Below are 19,496 nucleotides of genomic sequence, written 5' to 3'. Positions count from 1 at the left end.
TGCACGTACATGATTATTTACATTTACGCTGCTGACGCCGAGAGAAGAAAGAGTACAAAATACAAAGTAAATGTTTCGCGGTCAAAAACAACAAGCAAGAGAGTACTTGTAACGAATAACACCCGCGATGTGTTTTTACGCGGCGATATATTGTTACCCTTTCAAACAAATAGCCTCCATCTTTTGCCAAGAGCAAGCACTCTTGGTCTTATATAGTCGTCTATCGCTCATCTGGCTATCCGGAATGTATCCGATAAGCAAACTTTCCCGATGGTGCATTCCGGCGCGTTAAAATGCCATATCGACTCCGTTAAATGTATCCGGCGCGTCTCTCGATAGGGCTTTTTTTCTGTCTGTCTCTCCCTTTTTTCCTTTTCCTCCCGTTGCAACATCCGCAAACGATTGTGTTCGAGGAGCATGACGGGTGGGTGGGATCGCTATGTGGATATCGTTAAGAGGCAGACAGACAGACACGTCTCGAATCTCTCTGCGATTTCGATCGTGCATGGGGGCCTTAATGGACGCGCGTGACCAACCGTCCTTTACTTGGCGCGGCGCGGCTGTCAAAGTCCGTTGACACCGGAGGAGCCGAGATCATTGATCGCGCGCGCCTCGTCGTTCGCACATACTAATAATAAGAGCCTGAACGAAACAAGCCGCGTATGTACATACATACACGCGATTTGTTTCGGCAAAAAATAAAAAGGAAAAAAAAAAAGGATCGACGACCTCGCGAGACCGATAGATCACTCGCGAATAAAAAAGTAACGTATACGAAGAGCGAAGTATACGTGACGGGGAGAATCGAAACTGTAAATTGTGATACATGGCTCATCGTGACTCCGTCTCGTTCTCACGTCTCGTGAATATCGATACGAATATCGAACGCCGATGCGTTTTATTCGTTTAGACAAAAAGGGAGAGATATTTTTCATACATATATTATATCGTGTGCGAAAAGCGTGCGATCGAAGCTTGGATAGAACGTTTCGATTCGGTTAAAAAAAATGACCCAACTCTCTCACCGTTGATCTCGCGGTCTTGATTTACCGATCTATGCAAATCAAAAGTAATCCAATAATCCCGAGTGACACGAATAATTCCCGTTCCCATACGGGCGTGAGAGGGAAACTGACTCATTCGCTGCGCCACTAGTCAATTACATAAATTGAGGTCCGCAAGTTACATTAATTAAGCGTTTAATTCTTCGTTAATCCCACGGAAGGCTGCGTCACGTCTTATAACCGTTGGCAAAGTCGGCCTTTCGACAGCCCTAGATTTCACCGTAATTTAACAGCGTTACCGGGACCCGGAGGGGACGGGGTCTCTGTGTGAGGTGAATATTATACGCTTTGAATATTTTAACGTATACGTATTCAAAAACGGAATGATCCATGCTTAATTAAAGTAGCCTGATTTGCATCGAGTTAGACGCTCGGGTTTGAATTTCTCGAGAAATAAATTACTCAATTCAATTGGTTCTTATTTAAATCCCGCCCGAATTGAAATTCGGTTTAGAAAGATTATATTCGATTAAAAATTTCGTTGTACGTGTTAGAGGGTGGAAACGGAGAAGAGCGCGGCTGCTTTTGAAGGGGGCGATAAATTAATAAGAGAACTTAAATATATACGGGAGAAAGTTAGAAGATCTTGAGATGCGGTACGCGCTGTGCCAGAACGTTCGCAGTATGTTTACGACAATTTACGATGCACTTTATAATAACGAGAGACAGGCAAACCGCAATGCTCAAGTTTTACCGGTGGTCGTTTTACATCACTGGTCCATGGACTTGACGAAAAGGGCGCGTGAGAAATATTTTTAGAGTTACTCCAATTTTTGTTCGAAAGATTTCTAAATATCTTCTTTATCGAGAATTTCACGAATTCTCGTCATAAAAAATTCCTCTTTTTTGCCCCGCGCGTTTGATTAAACAAAGAAAAAAATGTAATCAAGAGAAAAACAAAGCAGAGACGAACAAAGCGTTTGTCATCCAATTATATTTATACAGCCAAAAAGGTTCCCCTTTGAAAATGCCCCTTTCACGTGTTCAATGTAACGTAACTTTGTAAATTGAAATGCGTGGAAATGAAAATTTTTGCATATGAAAAATTGACCGAAAAAATTCGCCAACAAAATTCCGAGTACTTCCTCCTCTGGCACTCCGAGGCATTTTTATATTTGCGAGCGAGAAAACCGAGCAACCATTCAGTTTCGCGACTCGCGCGCGCCCCGAGAGACGCGAAGAGAAAGGGAGAGACGACGACGACGACGACGCATTTTGCACGTTCGCCATCGTCATCGCCCGGTGGCCCTACGGTAAAATTTTTGCGGCGGAAACGCGCACATACACATACTGGACGTCACACGGCATGACCGTATATTATCTTACCGTGGAATTATTCAATTTTAATCCCGCGTCACTGTGCTCGCGCGACCGCAAGATCTCCCCATGCGCTTGACACACGTCGTTTCCTTTTTCTCCTGCGGCAGGACTCGCCACAGTCGTCAGAGCGCTTGACACGATCATGCAATACCGATGGAACGTGCGTAGAGACATAAATAATTGTTGGAATAAAGAAGGGCCAAATTTATATACACCGTCTATCCGAAAAATTCCGGGACTGATTTTTTTCCCGGCTTACAAGTAATGCCATCTGTTAATCAATTAGATAACCTTTTAGTAGCAATATTCAGCTATATTGATGTATTTTTTTAACAAGCTGTGTTCATTCTGTACTTAGTACCAAGCTTATGAATTATTTTTGTTTTTATGATCCGTTAAAAAAATTGTCATGGAGCAGAGAGCAGTTATCAAATTTAATTTTAAAATTGGTAAAACGGTTACGGAAACGTATAAGTCTATGAAAATTGCTTACGGTGATAATTGTTTATCACGTTCAAAAGTTTTTGAGTGGTATAAACGATTTAAAAAAGGTTGACAGTCACTTGAGGATGATGCAAGGTCTGGGCGCTCCGCTACAAGTTCGACAGACGCAAACATCACAAAGATTCGTGATCTCCTGCTCATTGACCGTCATTTCACATGCAGAAGGATCGCAGAAGAGACCAACATTTCTAAAACAATCGTTCATGACATTATCCGGAACGTTTTACCAATTTTAAAATTAAATTTGATAACTGCTCTCTGCTCCATGACAATTTTTTTAACGGATCAAAAAAACAAAAAGAATTCATAAGCTTGGTACTAAGTACAGAATGAACGCAGCTTGTTAAAAAAATACATGAATATAGCTGAATATTGCTACTAAAAGGTTATCTAATTGATTAACAGATGGCATTACTTGTAAGTCGGGAAAAAAATCAGTCCCGGAATTTTTCGGACAGACGGTGTACGTCCGTTTTCAAAAATTTACTGTACATACAAGAAAGAGTTATTTTAATAAAATGTGTATATATTATTTGTTAAACTTTTGATGCTCTTTCTCTTTGTATTCATTGAGAATAAAAATTTATGCCTAGTATAGAATTTAATTCCTTTATTGTTATACTTATTGTTAGATATCAAAATTGTTTTTTAGGTTGCAATATAATTGTCTATTTTACTAAAATATACTTGTGTATATACAGAGTATTTCTAAATAAGTGCGAAAAATTTTAAGAGATGATTCTTTGTCGAAAATTAAGGGAGGTTTCTCATATAAATATATACTCCTATATCCTTCTCTGAGGAGTTACACTCCTTTAAAGGGGGAGATAAAAATTAGGTTTTTATTTTTTTTTAACTATTGATTTTAAAAACAATAAAAGAAATAAAAAAGTTTCTAAAGGAATCAAGCTTTCTAATGCATATTTTTAGATCACATTCCATTAAAAAGTTCTAATAAAAAATTGAATAGGGGTTGCTAGTTTTATCCTCTTATAATAATGGGAAGATTAAAAAAATATTAATAAATATCCTTTTTACTAGTGGAAAATATCCACCAAAATTTGAGAAATAATTAAAAACATAATTTTTACCTCTCCTTTAGAGAAGTGTAATTCCTTAGGGCGAGATATAGGAGTATATGTGAAAAAATCCCTTAATTTTCGACAAAGAACCATCTCCTAAAACTCTCGCACTTAATTAGAAACACTCTATATATAATGTATTGTAGATGTAATTGTAGATAAATGTTAACAAAATCTTTAACAATGCTTTCAGGAGGAACTTAATAATTTCTCATATTGCAACACGATATCGAGTAAATCTGTATTTTTTTTCTCTTCTTTTAGGAATTCTCGGCTATTGTCCATTGTCGATAGACCCACCGAAAGGAGGGACGATGCGGGAGAGAGTTCTCGAGGATGGTACTCTGCAAATTATATACTCATGCGAATCGACCCGATTTAGGCTCAAGGGTCACAAGGTGCGGACTTGCACCACCAATAACGGTTGGGACCATCCCGCTCCGAAATGCGTGCCTCTCGGTAAGATATCTTATCTCCTATTTTAAGCGGGCCCGACTCTGCGCGCCTTTTTAGGTCTCTCTCTCTCTCTGTCTCTCTCGATGGAATTAATGAAGAACGCGGAACGCGCGAGTCTACTATCAATCTCTATATACGACCGCACGTCGCCGTCGTGTCGCTTTGACTCAATTGACGTCCTCTCATTCGCTGGAACGTACTCATTATGATTAATCGCGTTCCCCAGTGATTATACATCGATCCGAGTATTCGCGCATATTGCATCCTCGATAATTGCAACATACGAACGAACTCGATCATTGGAGAAAATTATGCTTCTTTTTTTTTTTAATACAAAAGACATTTCTCTGCGCGAAGGACATTTTTTACTATTTAAGACAATTATTCTCTCGTTACTCTTATTCGCGTTTTCATTCATTCTGTGTACACGTTAAAGTGCGCACACCGATAAAGTTTCTTTAAACTGGTTTTACGACTCGAATGAATTAACGAGTCGCATCACGTATATCATATATATATATGATGTCTCCGCGCATAGTCCACGGCATTATACTAATTTGATCGACATAAGTCAATTATTCGCTCGAAAGGGGACTTAACTCCTCGTCAGCCTGATGGTGGCTGCGAAGCCTCGACGCACGTGTTCGATATAGACTGACGGACAAATCCGTTTAACACGCGAGACATCGAGCTGTCGAAATAAAGGGGACTCGTGGCATCAAGTACGGCTCTTAATACTACTGTAACAGCGTACGGCGGTTTGTTTATTCGATCGAGGCGATCGAGCTGCCGATCGATAAATGGTCGATGGATATGACTATAAATTCGCGTTCCACTCTGTTATTCGATCTTATCGTTAATGCAAGTGCGAGAGATAAATTCAACCTTAACGTAGATGCTAAATGAAGATATTGAAAATCGATTTAATTAATATGTAAAAGAAAAACTCTCTATTTCTCTCGACGGTATAATTGTTGCATACATGTATAGATATTTAAAAGAGAATAAATCGCGCGCATTGCAAAATTAATAAATGCGATCTCTGGTATCGTTCGACTCGGTATATTCGCGTTGTAATCCAAGTTGGAGAATTGGAATTACATATATTTAAAACCGCAGTTCGTAGAGAACCCGCGATATGTCAAAAAGTCTCGAAAGTTTCGAAGAACAATTTACCCGGGGCGCCCGTTGCTATGATTTGTGGAAACACGGCTTTAACGTCGGAGGGGATTCAATTTTCACCAATGTTCAAGTTATCGGCATATCTTAAGCCGGGGAGAGAAGGGTTGGCATTGCTCCCGATTCCCGATACTGCGAATATATATATAGGGGTGTCTCCCATTCTTCGCGCTTTCCCTTAAAATCTTGGAGAACCAATGGAAAACTTTTTTAATTAAAAAAGAAAAAAACGAAAAGAGAGCGAGAGAGTGGAAGGACTTATCTCACGGTTGTAACTTTCACCACTCTATTATCAAAGAAGTTAAATCTCATCTCTTTTTATATTTAAATACCTATCAAAATCTCTCAATGAGAGATTGTATCGGTACAGTATTCAGGCATTCAGGTATTATTTAAACCGACGAATTATAATGCCGATCGCAAATGAGTCACTATCTCTAGCTCGCTACTCTGTAATATGGATAGACCAGTAAACCCGACTGGGATTCCGGGGAAAATTCGCGGGGGTGGCGTTTCGGAGTTTCAGGAACGCGTCTCGTTCCATCGCGCGTGCTATCGGCGGCACGAAATTCGCCGACACACGGCATAGCTCGCATTCGCCTCGATGAGATGAACAAGTCGTACACCACGCATGGATTATACACACACATGTATATATATATACATATAGGACATATATTTCCTGGATTTGGTCAGGATGATGGAACACTAAAGGAGCTTGCGTTTATTCGATTGTCAGGCAAATGCGGATGCGTCTGATGAATTATACGAGAGATGATGGAAAAGCGACGATAAGATAATACTCTATAAAAGATCAAAGATCAAAAATTTCAGAATTAAAATTTTAATTACGATAAATGAATGGGAAATAATTTTTTTTCTTGCAATGTTTCGTGTCTCTTCTCTCATGAATGTGAATCACGCGTATTCTATTCACTTTACTCACACCATTCGTTTGATATAGGAATGCGTAAAGGATTTATTCGATGGCGATCTCACCCGTACGGCAAAAGTATGTATCTCCGGCGCGTAGGACCATCGTATACACATACACCCACCAACAAGCACACACACACACACACACACACACACACACACACACACACACACACACACATATATATATTCGACGAAATTAATCCTTGCGTTTTCCTCCGCGCGCTTCATACGCTACTCGAGTAGGTATCTCATTTTTGCTCGGTGAAGCGAATATTCTATTTAAAGTCCATTCGCGATGAGCGCGCGTATACGAATGACGAGAATTTAATTAAAATTCTCTTTAATTATAATCACGCTAAAGGAATATTTTATTTACCAGTGCAATAAGCGCACAACGCGGGCCGGTTTTTCTTTCCCCACGTGCGAACATTTAAATTAATTAATCATTCGAAAATTCGTTAGGTATATATTATTATATCATATTATTATATTCGACATGAGATGCAACTTTTAGCTGACACATGTATTACATACGCATTATACAGACGAATGGTACAAGGACAAGGACGGACAATTACGACATTGGCGTCCCGATCTCTATCTAGGCGATCAACCGATCGCTTTGCCCGGAAATCAGCTACAAATTACGGAAGAATATCTAAAGGCGCCGGATAAAACGGATGAATTGAAAAAGCTCAGAAAAGTGCAAAAGGACAGCAAGAAGAAGAAGAAAAAGAAGAAGCCGGCGCGCGAGAAATCCTTGTCAAAACCACCCGCGGCGAAGAGGCTAAATGAAACTGTGGTGTCCCAACTCGATATCAGCTGTTTCGCAAAGACTCGCCGAAGGAAGCTTATCAAGGCACCTTCGATCGAGCACGCTTACCTCGCCAAGTATGCCAGGTTGGTATTCGTATCAAAAGTCGCCATCCGCAAAATAATGCAAAAATAAAGATAAAATTCGCGAAGAAAGAATGTTGGAATCTTTTATTCTGTTTTTTTTATCTTGGGATATATTTCTTTTTCGCGGTCCTTTTCGATATTTTATTTTAGAGAGAAACTCGGGATAATAGGATGCATTGTTTTGCAGAAGGAAGAACGTCCTGCCACCGTACAATCGATACCTCGTTGCGGTTTACGAATGCGCGGACGGTTACGTGTTCGTGGATTCGACAACGGACAGGCTCTTCTGCAGCAACGGCACTTGGCTCGGACGTCGTCCAAAATGCGTCAAAGAAAATCGTAAGTCTAAAAAATCTCTTTCTTTTCCACCCCCTATAATAAATCGAATTGCACTAATACGATAGAGACAACAACTCGTACTTAAACTTCTTAATATAGGATTAATATAATACAAGAAGCTATCTACAGTGAAATGTATGCTTTACTGTTTACTGTCTTAGAACCGCTGATCGACAAGGTGAAACGTTGCGATCAGGGTACAGGCGAATGCGAACACGTGTGCGAGGATACGCCGACCGGTATAAAGTGCTCCTGCTTCGACGGCTTTCGAGCTGAAGGATCCTCCTGTATAGGTAATCCATACGGCCGCGACCGTAACGTATAAAGCTCGCGCGTGTAAACTTATCGGTATATCCAACATTCTCACATATTTTTTGAGAAAAATCAAACTCACGTACCTCGACATCTGATATTTCCGTCGAAAATTCCCGTATACTTTTTCGCGTATCGACTGTCCGTATCCTACTTCGATTCGTTTTGTACTCCCGTTTTCGATATTCCTTCGATCCGATATTCCACTTTTGCACATCCACCCCTTAAATTTATCCAATCTAAAGTGCGGGATATTTGCCCGATAAAAATGATTTTCGCCGGATGTAAATATATAAAAAAAGACGAGTGTATAATTTTAATCCGCACTCTCGCGGATAAATAGATGTTCACGTGAAATCATCGCCTTAATAATGGGATTATCGATTTTGGCACGTATCGGATTAATTTCAGAGTGTGATTGTACGCGTATCGAGTTGAAAAGCTTATTATCGGTTCGGACACATCTCTTACCTAAGGTCTTACCTACGATTTTCTGCTTTGGTTCTATCGGCCGCAATATGTGCGGTATGTTTGCGAATCATATCGTGTTTGTAGCTCGATGATTACTCGATCAACGTGTCTTCGACGTTATAACACGCGATCTCCCAGCGTATCGATAATACACAATTATTGCTACTAAATTTCTCGCCGCGATAAAATAAATGATAAATAGCGCGACCCATAAATGATTGTTTCACAAAGGAAACTGTTTGTCATTACATAATAAGTTTCAGCGAAAGACGCAAGTTCGTTATACAATTTTGTTAATTTTTCAACCTTGACAAAAAAGTAAAAGCTACATATACATGAATCTTGAAAAATTAATTAGTTTGATCGTCGCCTAGTTATAAAGTGATGATTGGTCGATATTCTTATTGATATTTTTATTTAGACATTGACGAGTGTGCCGAAGGTAAAACGAAATGCGCCCATATTTGTCGCAACGAACCCGGTTCCTATTCCTGCGAGTGTCATCATGGCTTTCAGTTGGGAACCGACGATCACTCTTGCCAAGGTTAGTCATAAGTGAGGAGACATTCTCGAGCAATATTTTTGCCAATTTTTTAAATTGAAATTTATACGTTTTTTTGTTTGTAATTTAATTTAAAGAGGACTGTATGATATATTATATTGCGCAGATATCGACGAGTGTCTCTCGAACAATGGACACGGGCCTTGTCAAGGCAGTTGTCGCAATCTCGTAGGCGGCTACGAGTGCAGTTGCGCGAATATTCCTGGATACAGATTAGCTTCCGACAATCACACTTGCGAGGACATTGACGAGTGTGCCATAAATAACGCAAACTGCTCTCACCTGTGCTTGAATACACCTGGAAGTGTCTTCTGCCTCTGTCCGGATGGTTTCTATCTAACTGACGATTGGAAGACTTGTCAAGGTGTGTATACAGGGTGTCCCGTAAAGACCGGATCAACTCTTCAGGGTAGATTCCTGAGATCATTTTAAGACGAAAATCCCAGTACCAAAATGTCAAGGCTATAATAGTTTTTGAATTATAAGCATTTATAGTTAACGAATCAGACCGCCTAAAGTTGGCCAGCTCAGGGGTGACACAACGCAAAGTGCTAAAGGCGAAAACTGACTATCGCCCCTCTTGTTAATATATTGATATAAAGGTTATTTATCCAAAAATAAGATTGCTTATATTGGTATTTCTATAAACGCGCATTGTTCAATATAACATTTTCTTTTTTTTTATATTGGAAGTGGACATTTACTTTTACGTGATACATAAAACGCAAGCTATCACATGATATTTCTTTCAGAAATTTGGTATTAATTTCATATCTTACAGACAAAACTGTAGTTATCAAATAAGTAGATATGTAGTTAGCAAATGTATTTACAATTATTTAATAAAATAAGCAGCTATTATTGCTAATATCCAAATAAAACTCATTCAAATATACTTTAATTGTTTTATTAAAACAATTCGGAGAAACTAAAAACATTTAATACATTAAATTAATACATTAAATAATTCTTTTAATACATTAATTTAACAAAAAATTAATTTAACATAAATAATAAATTAATTAAGAGGGGCGATAGTTAGTTTTCGCCTTTAGCGCTTTGCGTTGTGTCACTCCTGAGCGCGCCAACTTTAGACGGTCTGAGATTTTAAAAATGAATATTAATAAAATATGAATTATCTTCTTCTTTATTCAGACATTAATGAATGCAAAACGACGCCAAAGATTTGTACAGAAGACACAGAGTGCGAAAATACAGTGGGATCGTACAAATGCATAAGTCGAGTAGTACATCCAAACATGGTAACAAAGATCCTTCGAGAAGAAGACAGTGAGAGCGAAGACGACAACGAGAAAGACCATGACGACGACGACGACAATGATTACGGAGAAGAGATTACCGAAGTTCCGCAGAATCCGCGCAAGTGCGAGGACGGCTTCGAGAGAAATGAAAATTTCGAGTGCATTGGTAAGTGTTGGTGTGTGGCCGATAAGCTAAAACTTAGAGAAAGAAAACTTTTATCGAATGCGAGTTATTAACTGGATTGCAACGACGTTAAATTATCTCTCGCTGACATATTCTCCTTTTATTTTTCCAGATATAAACGAGTGCGTCGAGAACAAATCGCACGGCTGTCAACACGAGTGCATCAACGAGCCGGGCCGTTATCGTTGCACTTGTCACGACGGTTACGTCCTCGCGGAGGACGATGCGACGTGTAAGGACGTGGACGAGTGCGCCAACAAGTCACCATGTTCCCACATCTGTCGCAACACCATCGGGGCCTACACGTGCGAGTGTCCTCCGGGATTCGCCCTGACGGACGACAATGCGACCTGCACGGAACGAAAGGACTGCGCCAGCTTCGAGAATCTCTGTTCGCACGTCTGCGAGGACACCGAGGACGGTCCAAGATGCGTCTGTCCGATCGGATACCGCTTGTCTGACGATCGAGCGACTTGCTCGGACGTCGACGAGTGTCTGGAGAACGAACACGAGTGTTCACACGAATGCGTTAATATCCCTGGCAGTTACAAGTGCGCCTGTCCGCGAGATATGAGACTTGTCGAGGATGGCCTTACATGCGAGGATTCCGCGTGTCCTCGAGGACTTAGACGAGACGACGATGGCAGTGAGTGTCGAGACGTCGACGAGTGTCTCGAGGGTGATCACGAGTGTTCGCATTTGTGCGTCAACGCATACGCGTCCTATCGTTGCTCGTGCCCTTCCGGGTGGATTCTGGAGAACGACGGTCTCACCTGCGCGAGGATCGATCCTTGTTTCGATTCCTCGTGTTCGCACTTGTGCGTCGCGACAGGTTCGAGTTATAAATGCGAGTGTCCTGCCGGTTACTCTCTGGACGTGGACGGCATCACGTGCAAGGACAAGGACGAGTGCGAGAACGAGGCAACGAACAATTGTAGTCATGATTGTAAGAATCTCGAGGGATCCTACTCGTGTTTCTGTCCGACGGGATTCGAACTCGGAGAAGACAATCATACATGCGTTGCCGTCATCCAGGACAAGTGTACAGAGACTCAAGAGAACAACAATTGTACATGTTCCGCGGGATATTCGTATTCGCATAAGGAGCGCATCTGCGTGGATATCGACGAATGTCAGGACGAACGGGAACGTAAATGTTCCCACGAATGTATCAATACTAACGGCTCTTACTTGTGCCAATGTCCTTCGGGTTGGCGTCTACAGGAAGACTCTAGAACCTGCTTGTCGATGGACAATCCTTGCGTCCAGGATCATGATTGCTCGCACACGTGCGAGCAGAACGATGGGCGGATACGTTGCGGCTGCCCGGAAGGATACGAGTTACAGGACGAGAAGACCTGCCGAGATGTGGACGAGTGCATTGACGGATCTCACGCGTGCAGTCACGCCTGCGTCAACACTGAAGGCGATTATCTTTGCGAGTGTCCTTCGGGATTCCAATTAAATGACGATGGCAGAAACTGCCAGGATATCAACGAGTGCTCCGTCGAGGATACCAGCTGCTCGCACGGATGCTCCAATATAAACGGTGCTTTCAACTGCACCTGTCCCGAGGGATACGAGCTGCAGGACGACGGCAGAACCTGCGAGGACATCAACGAGTGTATTCAGAATAACGGTGGATGTTCGCATCTGTGCGCAAACACCGAGGGTGGCGTCGAATGCGCGTGTCCCGACAACTACAAATTGTTGAAGGACGACGGCAGGACGTGCGTCGAGATAAACGCATGTTCCATCGACAACGGGGGATGCTCGTATTTCTGTCGTCAGGACGAGAACGGCCAGGCGTTCTGCTTCTGTCCGTCCGAAATGACCTTGTCCGAGGACAATGCGACGTGCGCGTACGAGAACGAGTGTCTGTATGAAAATAACGGCGGTTGTTCTCATCTGTGCTATCACGAAGACGGAAACGTGACTTGTGCCTGTCCATCCGATATGATCCTGGCGGAGGATGGAAAGCTTTGCGTAGAAAGTGGATGTAAGATCGATAATGGCGGTTGTTCTCATTCGTGCTACGATCATGAGGATGGTAATGTGACGTGTTCGTGTCCTCCAGAAATGTCCCTATCACAGGATGATGACACTCTCTGCGTCCATATTAATCGATGCCTGCTTGACAATGGTGGATGCTCGGATATCTGTGTCTGGGTGGAAGACTCGATCGTCTGCGAGTGTCCTGACGGTTACCATCTGTCATCGCAGGATAACGCAACCTGCGTGGACATCGACGAGTGTCTGGAATTACGCGACAACTGTACACATCGATGTCTAAACACACCTGGCGGCTTCGACTGTACCTGTAACGTCGGTTTCACGCAGAATTTTCAAGATCCAACCCTCTGCGACGATATCAACGAATGCGAAAGCGAGAACGCGGGGTGTTCGCATTCGTGCGTGAATCTCGTAGGGTCCTTCCGGTGTCTGTGTCCAGGGGAATATATCTTGGAGCGAGATAACAGAACCTGCGTATCGGTGGACGGTTGCAAGCACAACAACGGCAATTGTTCTCATTACTGTCATCAGGAAAAGGAAACTTCCGACGGACTTGCAATCTCGAGTGTCACCTGCTCCTGCCCGCTCGGTTATCGCCTAAAACGCGAGGATCTCAAGACCTGCGAGGACATTGACGAGTGCGAGGAGTTTGAAAATGACGTGGAATCAGGCTGTTCGCACAAATGCGTAAACACCGAGGGCGGTTATCGTTGCGAGTGTCCCGCCGGCTACGTCTTGATGCCGGACGACATAAAGAACTGCGTGGACGTGGACGAGTGTCTGACCGATCATCACAATTGCACCCACGAGTGTGTGAACCTGCCAGGTGGCTACACATGCGCCTGTCACGCGGGACATTACTTGCCCGCCGACGGCTCTAGCTGTCTGGACATCGACGAGTGTCAAGAGAAGAACGGCGAGTGTTCCCACGTTTGCACCAACACCGTCGGCGGTCACTTCTGCTCCTGTCCGATCGGACATGAGCTGTCTCAGGACGAGAGAAGCTGCATCGACGTCGACGAATGCGCGAATGATAACGGGATTTGCGACGAGCGCACCACGTGTATCAACACCGTGGGATCCTTCCGCTGCGAATGCTTGCCGGGTCACGTGCGGCGGAACGGCACCTGTCGACCGTCCGATCCTTGTCAGGATCAGCTTAACGGTGGCTGCGAGCAGATCTGCGTCGCGGTAAACGGTACCGCGGTGTGCTCGTGCGAGAAGGGTTTTCAAAAGGGTGGAATCGACGGTTCCGAGTGTCATGACATCGACGAATGCGCCGAGGGACAGCACAACTGCGAGCAAAACTGCGTCAATAAACCTGGCTCGTACGAGTGCAAGTGTAAGAAAGGATTTCAAATGATAAATTCTACTTGCGCAGGTGAGTGCTCTACTAGATTTAGAATTATTATTCCAACTATTTTGGAGTTAGCTGTTGTTAAATATTACCATGTCACGATGTAATTCGTCGAATGGAGTTTTATTTCTTCGACGAGATTCTTAACGAGACATTCGTGAGAAGAGTCGCGTACAAAAAGAGAATTATTCATTTTTACAATTTATATTGAAATATCACCGGTTCAATTAATTTTACTAGCCTGATTAAAATTCTCGAGAGAAAGAATGTATAATAGTCGTCACCTCCGGAAAATCCGACGTAACGGATGACGCGTGACTCTTTGCTATACGATTTCGCCGCGCGTTCCACTTTCGAAGCTTGCTATAAAGTTAGACTCGCTCAGCTTAGTTGAAGTTTTCGTGAAGCGACATGTGTCTGTATGCGCGCGTGTGTGTGTGTGTGTGTGTGTGTGTGTGTGTGTGTGTGTGTGTGTGTGTGTGTGCGTGCGTGATGTGTGTGCTTTTTAGACGTCGACGAATGCGCGGCTGGTATCTGCAAGGGCAACAAATGCACCAACATGCCGGGCGCTTATCGTTGCGAGTGCGAGTCGGGATATCGATTCCACGACGATACCTGTGTAGATTCGTGCGGAGAAACGTTTTCCGAGAAAAAAAGAGAGAAAAAAACGACGTCGCTTAATCGTAACTGAACTGAGTTTACTTTTGTGCAGACATCGACGAATGCCTCGAAAGGGCATCCTGCAACGAGAAATGCATCAATACACCCGGTTCTTATTATTGCACGTGTCCTCTCGGATTTCAATTGCAAGGAAACGAATGCGTAGGCAAGTTGTAAGGCATTGTATAAAATATGATCGAGTATTACCTAGGACACAAATCATCAAGTCAGTCTATAAGTCTTATTTATGAAGAAGTTTGTTTGGCGTACAAAAAAAAATAAATTATGTATGAGCGTAATGAAAAATGGGATATACATCATATAGCAAAAAAGAAAAATAAACTTAATAAATATAAGTATACATATAATCAGTTCTTTAAAATTCTTAAAAATACTTATGGATCGACTTGATAATATCCAGCGATCCTTTCAATTTTAATTTTCGTTTTGCGTATATAATTGTGTGATTTTTTATAACACTGGATTTTCAAAATTTGACATTAGATATTGATGAGTGCGAATGGCATCGCGACATATGCGATCACGAGTGCATCAATACCGTGGGATCTTTTGTCTGCGCTTGCCGTGCCGGATACGCGTTAATTTCGAGGTAAGTTCAAGCTAAACACGAATCTTATATACAGTAACAATAATTGAGACCAATTATAAAATTTAAGATCTCCCACTTTCCTCTCCGATATATTTTTCACCTACATAAGATTGCATAACACAGGGGACAATGTCAAGATGTGAACGAGTGTCTAAGCCGAAACGGCGGTTGCACCGGTGAGTGCGTCAATACCGCCGGAAGTTACTACTGTAGTTGCAGTGTGGATTTAGTGTTGGCACCTGACGAGAGAACTTGCGTCTCGCCGACATCGAGATGTCACGCTATGGAGTCACCTTTACACGGAGAGGTGTGAACACTATTGTTGCTGTGTAGCTATCGCAAACATTACATTAGACGCGAAATTCGAGTGCGAATTAAGAAATATATGTTTTGAAATATTTCGGAGATAGAGCTTTTTCATCGCGTATCTAATAACACAACGTATTTCTTTCTCATATATTACATTTTAATAATAAATTTCTATTTGCTATAATTTGTTAATTTGTATTTGTCCGGTTTTAAAATTTTAAACACGTAGCTTTATAAAAAGGAAATAAAATGCTCTTTCGAAATGGTCCAATTGAACCGGTACTTTCTCTAAAATTGAACAGATCAGATGTCCCGGTCACCCTTCCGGCGCATCCGTCTACCCGCAGGGTGCCAAATGTCACGTTCGATGTCGCGGAGGATTCCGACTGGAAGGAGCGCACACGAGACACTGCGTTAGTGACGGCCGATGGAACGGGAAAGAGCCTATCTGTCTGCGTGAAGTTGCGACAGACTCCCTTTACAATCCAAGTAACTTGGTCCTCTCTTCTCCTCTACAATTCTACAGTTTTAGCGGGGGAAAACGCTTCCCCTTTGTAACTTTGCAAGAAATTTCATCGAGATGTTCGCGATAAAATTTTTAACAAGCTGACTGTTGCGTTAAGAGGCGATACTTTAATATCGTTACTCTAACACTTTATCGTTTCGTATAATCTCGACGCGAGAAGAATCTCTTTTCGTCCGTTTTTCGTTATTTTGAAAAATTATCTAAAATTTATCCTCGCTTCGAGATAACCAAGATTTTACTAAATTAGTTCTGCCTGTGCGACAATTTTTTTTCCCTGAGACTTGGACGTCGTTTTTTCCGGAAAGAACGTTGATGGAGCGAGACGCGCATTACTTTCAATTAATTTTTCCTCCTCTTTTCAAACTCTTCATCGGTTTTTTCCGACCAAATGCACGAAGGAAGGCGAGGTTCGAGATGCTGGCGCGTGTTCGAACATGCGTAAAATATCGCCGGTCCGCGGACCAAGAGTAATCCAACGGCGAAAATTCTCGGACGCGTTGAATTAGTCATGCTCCACTCGGAAACGGCTTTTAATATTACAAAGTTTCCTGTGTAGAGGCTGCCTGCTAACGAGATCATACGTTAACGCCGCCCTTAACGAGCTTACTCCGGCTTTTTACGTTCCGCTCTTTTCCTCCCATCGTTTCGTTCCATCCGCTTTGCCTGCTTTTTCATGCCCCGCGCACATTTTCGCGGTTCTTCTTTCGCGCCGCTAATTGTTTCGTTTAATGGAAAGGAGATTTTGATTCTACCCTTATTCCACCGTGTGCCATTTCACTTTTTTCTTTTTTTATTGCGGACATACGTATACACCCCCCTCGTTAATGTATTACGAAATCAACTTTTCGAACAAAGTATTTAAATTTCTAAAAGCGACGTCCTTTGGATAGCTTTTATCTCGCATCAAACGATATTACGCTTATTACTTCACATGTAAATCCGTTTCGTCAAATTTTTTATGGAATATACACAAAGGGTCTCGAAAAAAATCTATATGATTTAGCAATGAAGTTTTAATGAACTCGATGTTTTAATGGAAAGAAAAAATAAGGTCAATTTCGTATCGATCGATCGATCGTGAAAAAAAGATACCAAAGCTCTTTGGGATTCTGTGTATATTTAACATCATATAATGTTGCGTTATCGTTCGCACGATGTGAAAAACGAAAAGGAGCGTAACAAGATTCGTTTCGCGCGATGGGATATTTTCCGGCACCTGTTAAAGTAACGCCTCTCTTTCTCTCGTAAGAACGCAAACGGGACAGCATAGATGGGAATTGCGCGCCAACGTAATTACAATATGGGAATTGATCCCACGCTATCGGTGTCGGAAACTTAACAACAATCGACTTTATCGCCGCAGACACGCCACGACCATTCGTGAGCTGCCCCCAGGACATGGACGTCGAACTACCGGCTAGGCAAAACACTATACGTGTAACTTTCCCGCAACCAAAGTCCAACATGAACTGGTGGAGGTAAGAAGAAGCACGTAACGTATAGTTGTACATATAACTATATAATGGAGATCGTACAATTGTGCGTATAATTAGACATGACTATTACGGAGCAAATGGTCCGAGTCAAGTCCGAATTTATCGCAGCAGTTTGCCCAGCTCTCGCTTAAAATAACACCCTTTTGAGATAATATTTCTCGCCTGTAGATTTATTCGAATACTCCCTTTCTCTCTATTAAATGCAAACGAGATAATATTATTTAAATATCGAACGGCGCGAGAGTGTGCGTCACACTTACCTTAGTTACGTGTGTTACGCTGCGCTCTGCGTGTGGCCTCTTATTTTCTTTTTCCTTGGTCCTCTTTAGATACGTACGCGCCTCACCCCCGTGGGCGAAGCAGTTGCAAGCGGATCTGCCGGCGGGTACGACGGTCGTTACCTTTACGGCGTGGTCGCCGGTCTCTAATTACACCAGCACCTGTAGAATTGTGATAAGAGTACGCGGTAAGTCTCGCTTATAAGAGGAAACATAGGAATAAAATCCTCGCTCGAGATCTCTTTCTCGCGAGAATTCCCTTTTCTTATGCCAAGAATATCGTTGGAGTGGTCGCGCTTATTTATAAATAAATGAGCGTATCAATGTATACCGGGGATAAAATATAAAATATAATAATTATGTCGCTATCGAAAGACAGATGGAATCTTATTAAAAATGTACGAGCGAGAAGAAAAGGTATACACTTTAACGTAATTCGATTTGCGCGAGATTAATCTCTTTCCGATTCCTCTCTCTAATTCTTCTACCCCCAAAGTTAAAAATAAGCGAACGTAAAAATAAAGAAGAATAGAAAATTCAATAGTTTGGAAGTCGATCTTTGATTTTGTACGTTATTAATTCAGAGTCCCGGAGAGAGGCGTGTTCATTTTATCGATACTCTCTCCTTTTTTTTCCTTGTAAATTCATCTATTTTTCCTCAAGAGGAGAAACTTTTCGCACCGTCGGGGGGTGGAGGGAGGATGGTGGGGGGAGGAGGGAGGGGACCACCAATTGATCAGAGAACGAGAATCAGCCGGCACTCGTCGAATCGGTTCGACGCGATAAACTTTAGTTTCCCCGGCAAAGTGCACTCCTCCGTCCCGTCCCGCTTAATTACTCATTCGGAAAGTTCGTGAAACTCGCTTTAAGCAAGTTCCTTCCGCAACGCAGCGGCTGGAAGAAGGAGCCTCGGCGCATCGCCGTACTCGATATGCGATTACGCAGAATAAACTCGCGTCGATCGGACAAACTCGTGGAAATTACGCGGCACAGCTTCGAAACTCTTAATGGCTAAATAACCGCTTTACTACGTCCTCTCGTCTCAATGTTTTCGCTTTTAATCGATTACGCCAGTTTTATCTCGGTTCTATAGTTCGTAGTTTCGTAGATTCTCGAGTTGAAATTTTTCTTCTAGTTCTCATCTCACGCAATTTTCAATTTGATATATCCATTTTATAAAAAATGAAAATGTGACTTCCCGTTAAAATTATTTACCTACTTTTGTCAGAGTTCTTACTTAAACTTTCAGGTGAAAAACTGTTTGTTTAAGATTTGAGGTAAGTAGAAACTCAATTCCTATGTAAATTAAATCTATCGAGATCCTCTAGAAATTAGAAATGTATGTATGAAAATGTGAGAAAATGAGATGAGAAACTAGGAACAAAATGTCGACTTGGATTTCTAGACGATATTAAAGGTAACAGAGAATTTCGATTGTCTGGAAAAACACATGTGATGTTATTTTTTCAGATACGGAAAACCCCAAAGTTACAATGTGTCCCACGTCCTTCGAAGTCAGATTGAGTCCGGGGGAACGAAACCGTCTGATATTCTGGCAAGAACCAACGTTCACCGACAACATCGGAGTGGAACACGTTTATAAGACGAGGGTACGTGCGGCTCGTATATTCTGCGCCACTATCAATCTTCAAATGTGCTCAGTTTTTCGTTTT

General features: G+C 42.1%; 1 protein-coding gene across 3 annotated transcripts in view; it reads left to right on the top strand.

The window, feature by feature from the left end:
* LOC145935285 (uncharacterized) overlaps nt 1-19,496 on the top strand; it is a 38,012-nt gene that overhangs the window by 10,238 nt on the left and 8,278 nt on the right. For all 3 annotated transcript variants that reach the window (XM_083036452.1, XM_083036454.1, XM_083036455.1), the window contains exons 2-16: nt 4,235-4,429; nt 7,090-7,444; nt 7,632-7,783; nt 7,945-8,076; nt 8,988-9,110; nt 9,235-9,492; nt 10,284-10,556; nt 10,687-13,968; nt 14,657-14,770; nt 15,109-15,214; nt 15,338-15,521; nt 15,826-16,012; nt 17,413-17,527; nt 17,875-18,011; nt 19,294-19,433. In XM_083036452.1, the coding sequence (XP_082892578.1) occupies nt 4,235-4,429; nt 7,090-7,444; nt 7,632-7,783; nt 7,945-8,076; nt 8,988-9,110; nt 9,235-9,492; nt 10,284-10,556; nt 10,687-13,968; nt 14,657-14,770; nt 15,109-15,214; nt 15,338-15,521; nt 15,826-16,012; nt 17,413-17,527; nt 17,875-18,011; nt 19,294-19,433 (5,753 nt within the window). The remainder of the gene's footprint in view (nt 1-4,234; nt 4,430-7,089; nt 7,445-7,631; nt 7,784-7,944; nt 8,077-8,987; nt 9,111-9,234; nt 9,493-10,283; nt 10,557-10,686; nt 13,969-14,656; nt 14,771-15,108; nt 15,215-15,337; nt 15,522-15,825; nt 16,013-17,412; nt 17,528-17,874; nt 18,012-19,293; nt 19,434-19,496) is intronic.

This window comes from Prenolepis imparis, unplaced genomic scaffold, assembly GCF_030444845.1.
Source record: "Prenolepis imparis isolate NDT839.2.m4 unplaced genomic scaffold, iyPreImpa1.0 SCAF_4, whole genome shotgun sequence".
In the NCBI taxonomy this organism is placed as follows: domain Eukaryota; kingdom Metazoa; phylum Arthropoda; class Insecta; order Hymenoptera; family Formicidae; genus Prenolepis; species Prenolepis imparis.
The sequence above is the reverse complement of the archived record's forward strand: the minus strand, read 5'-3'. Positions and strand labels throughout refer to the sequence as shown.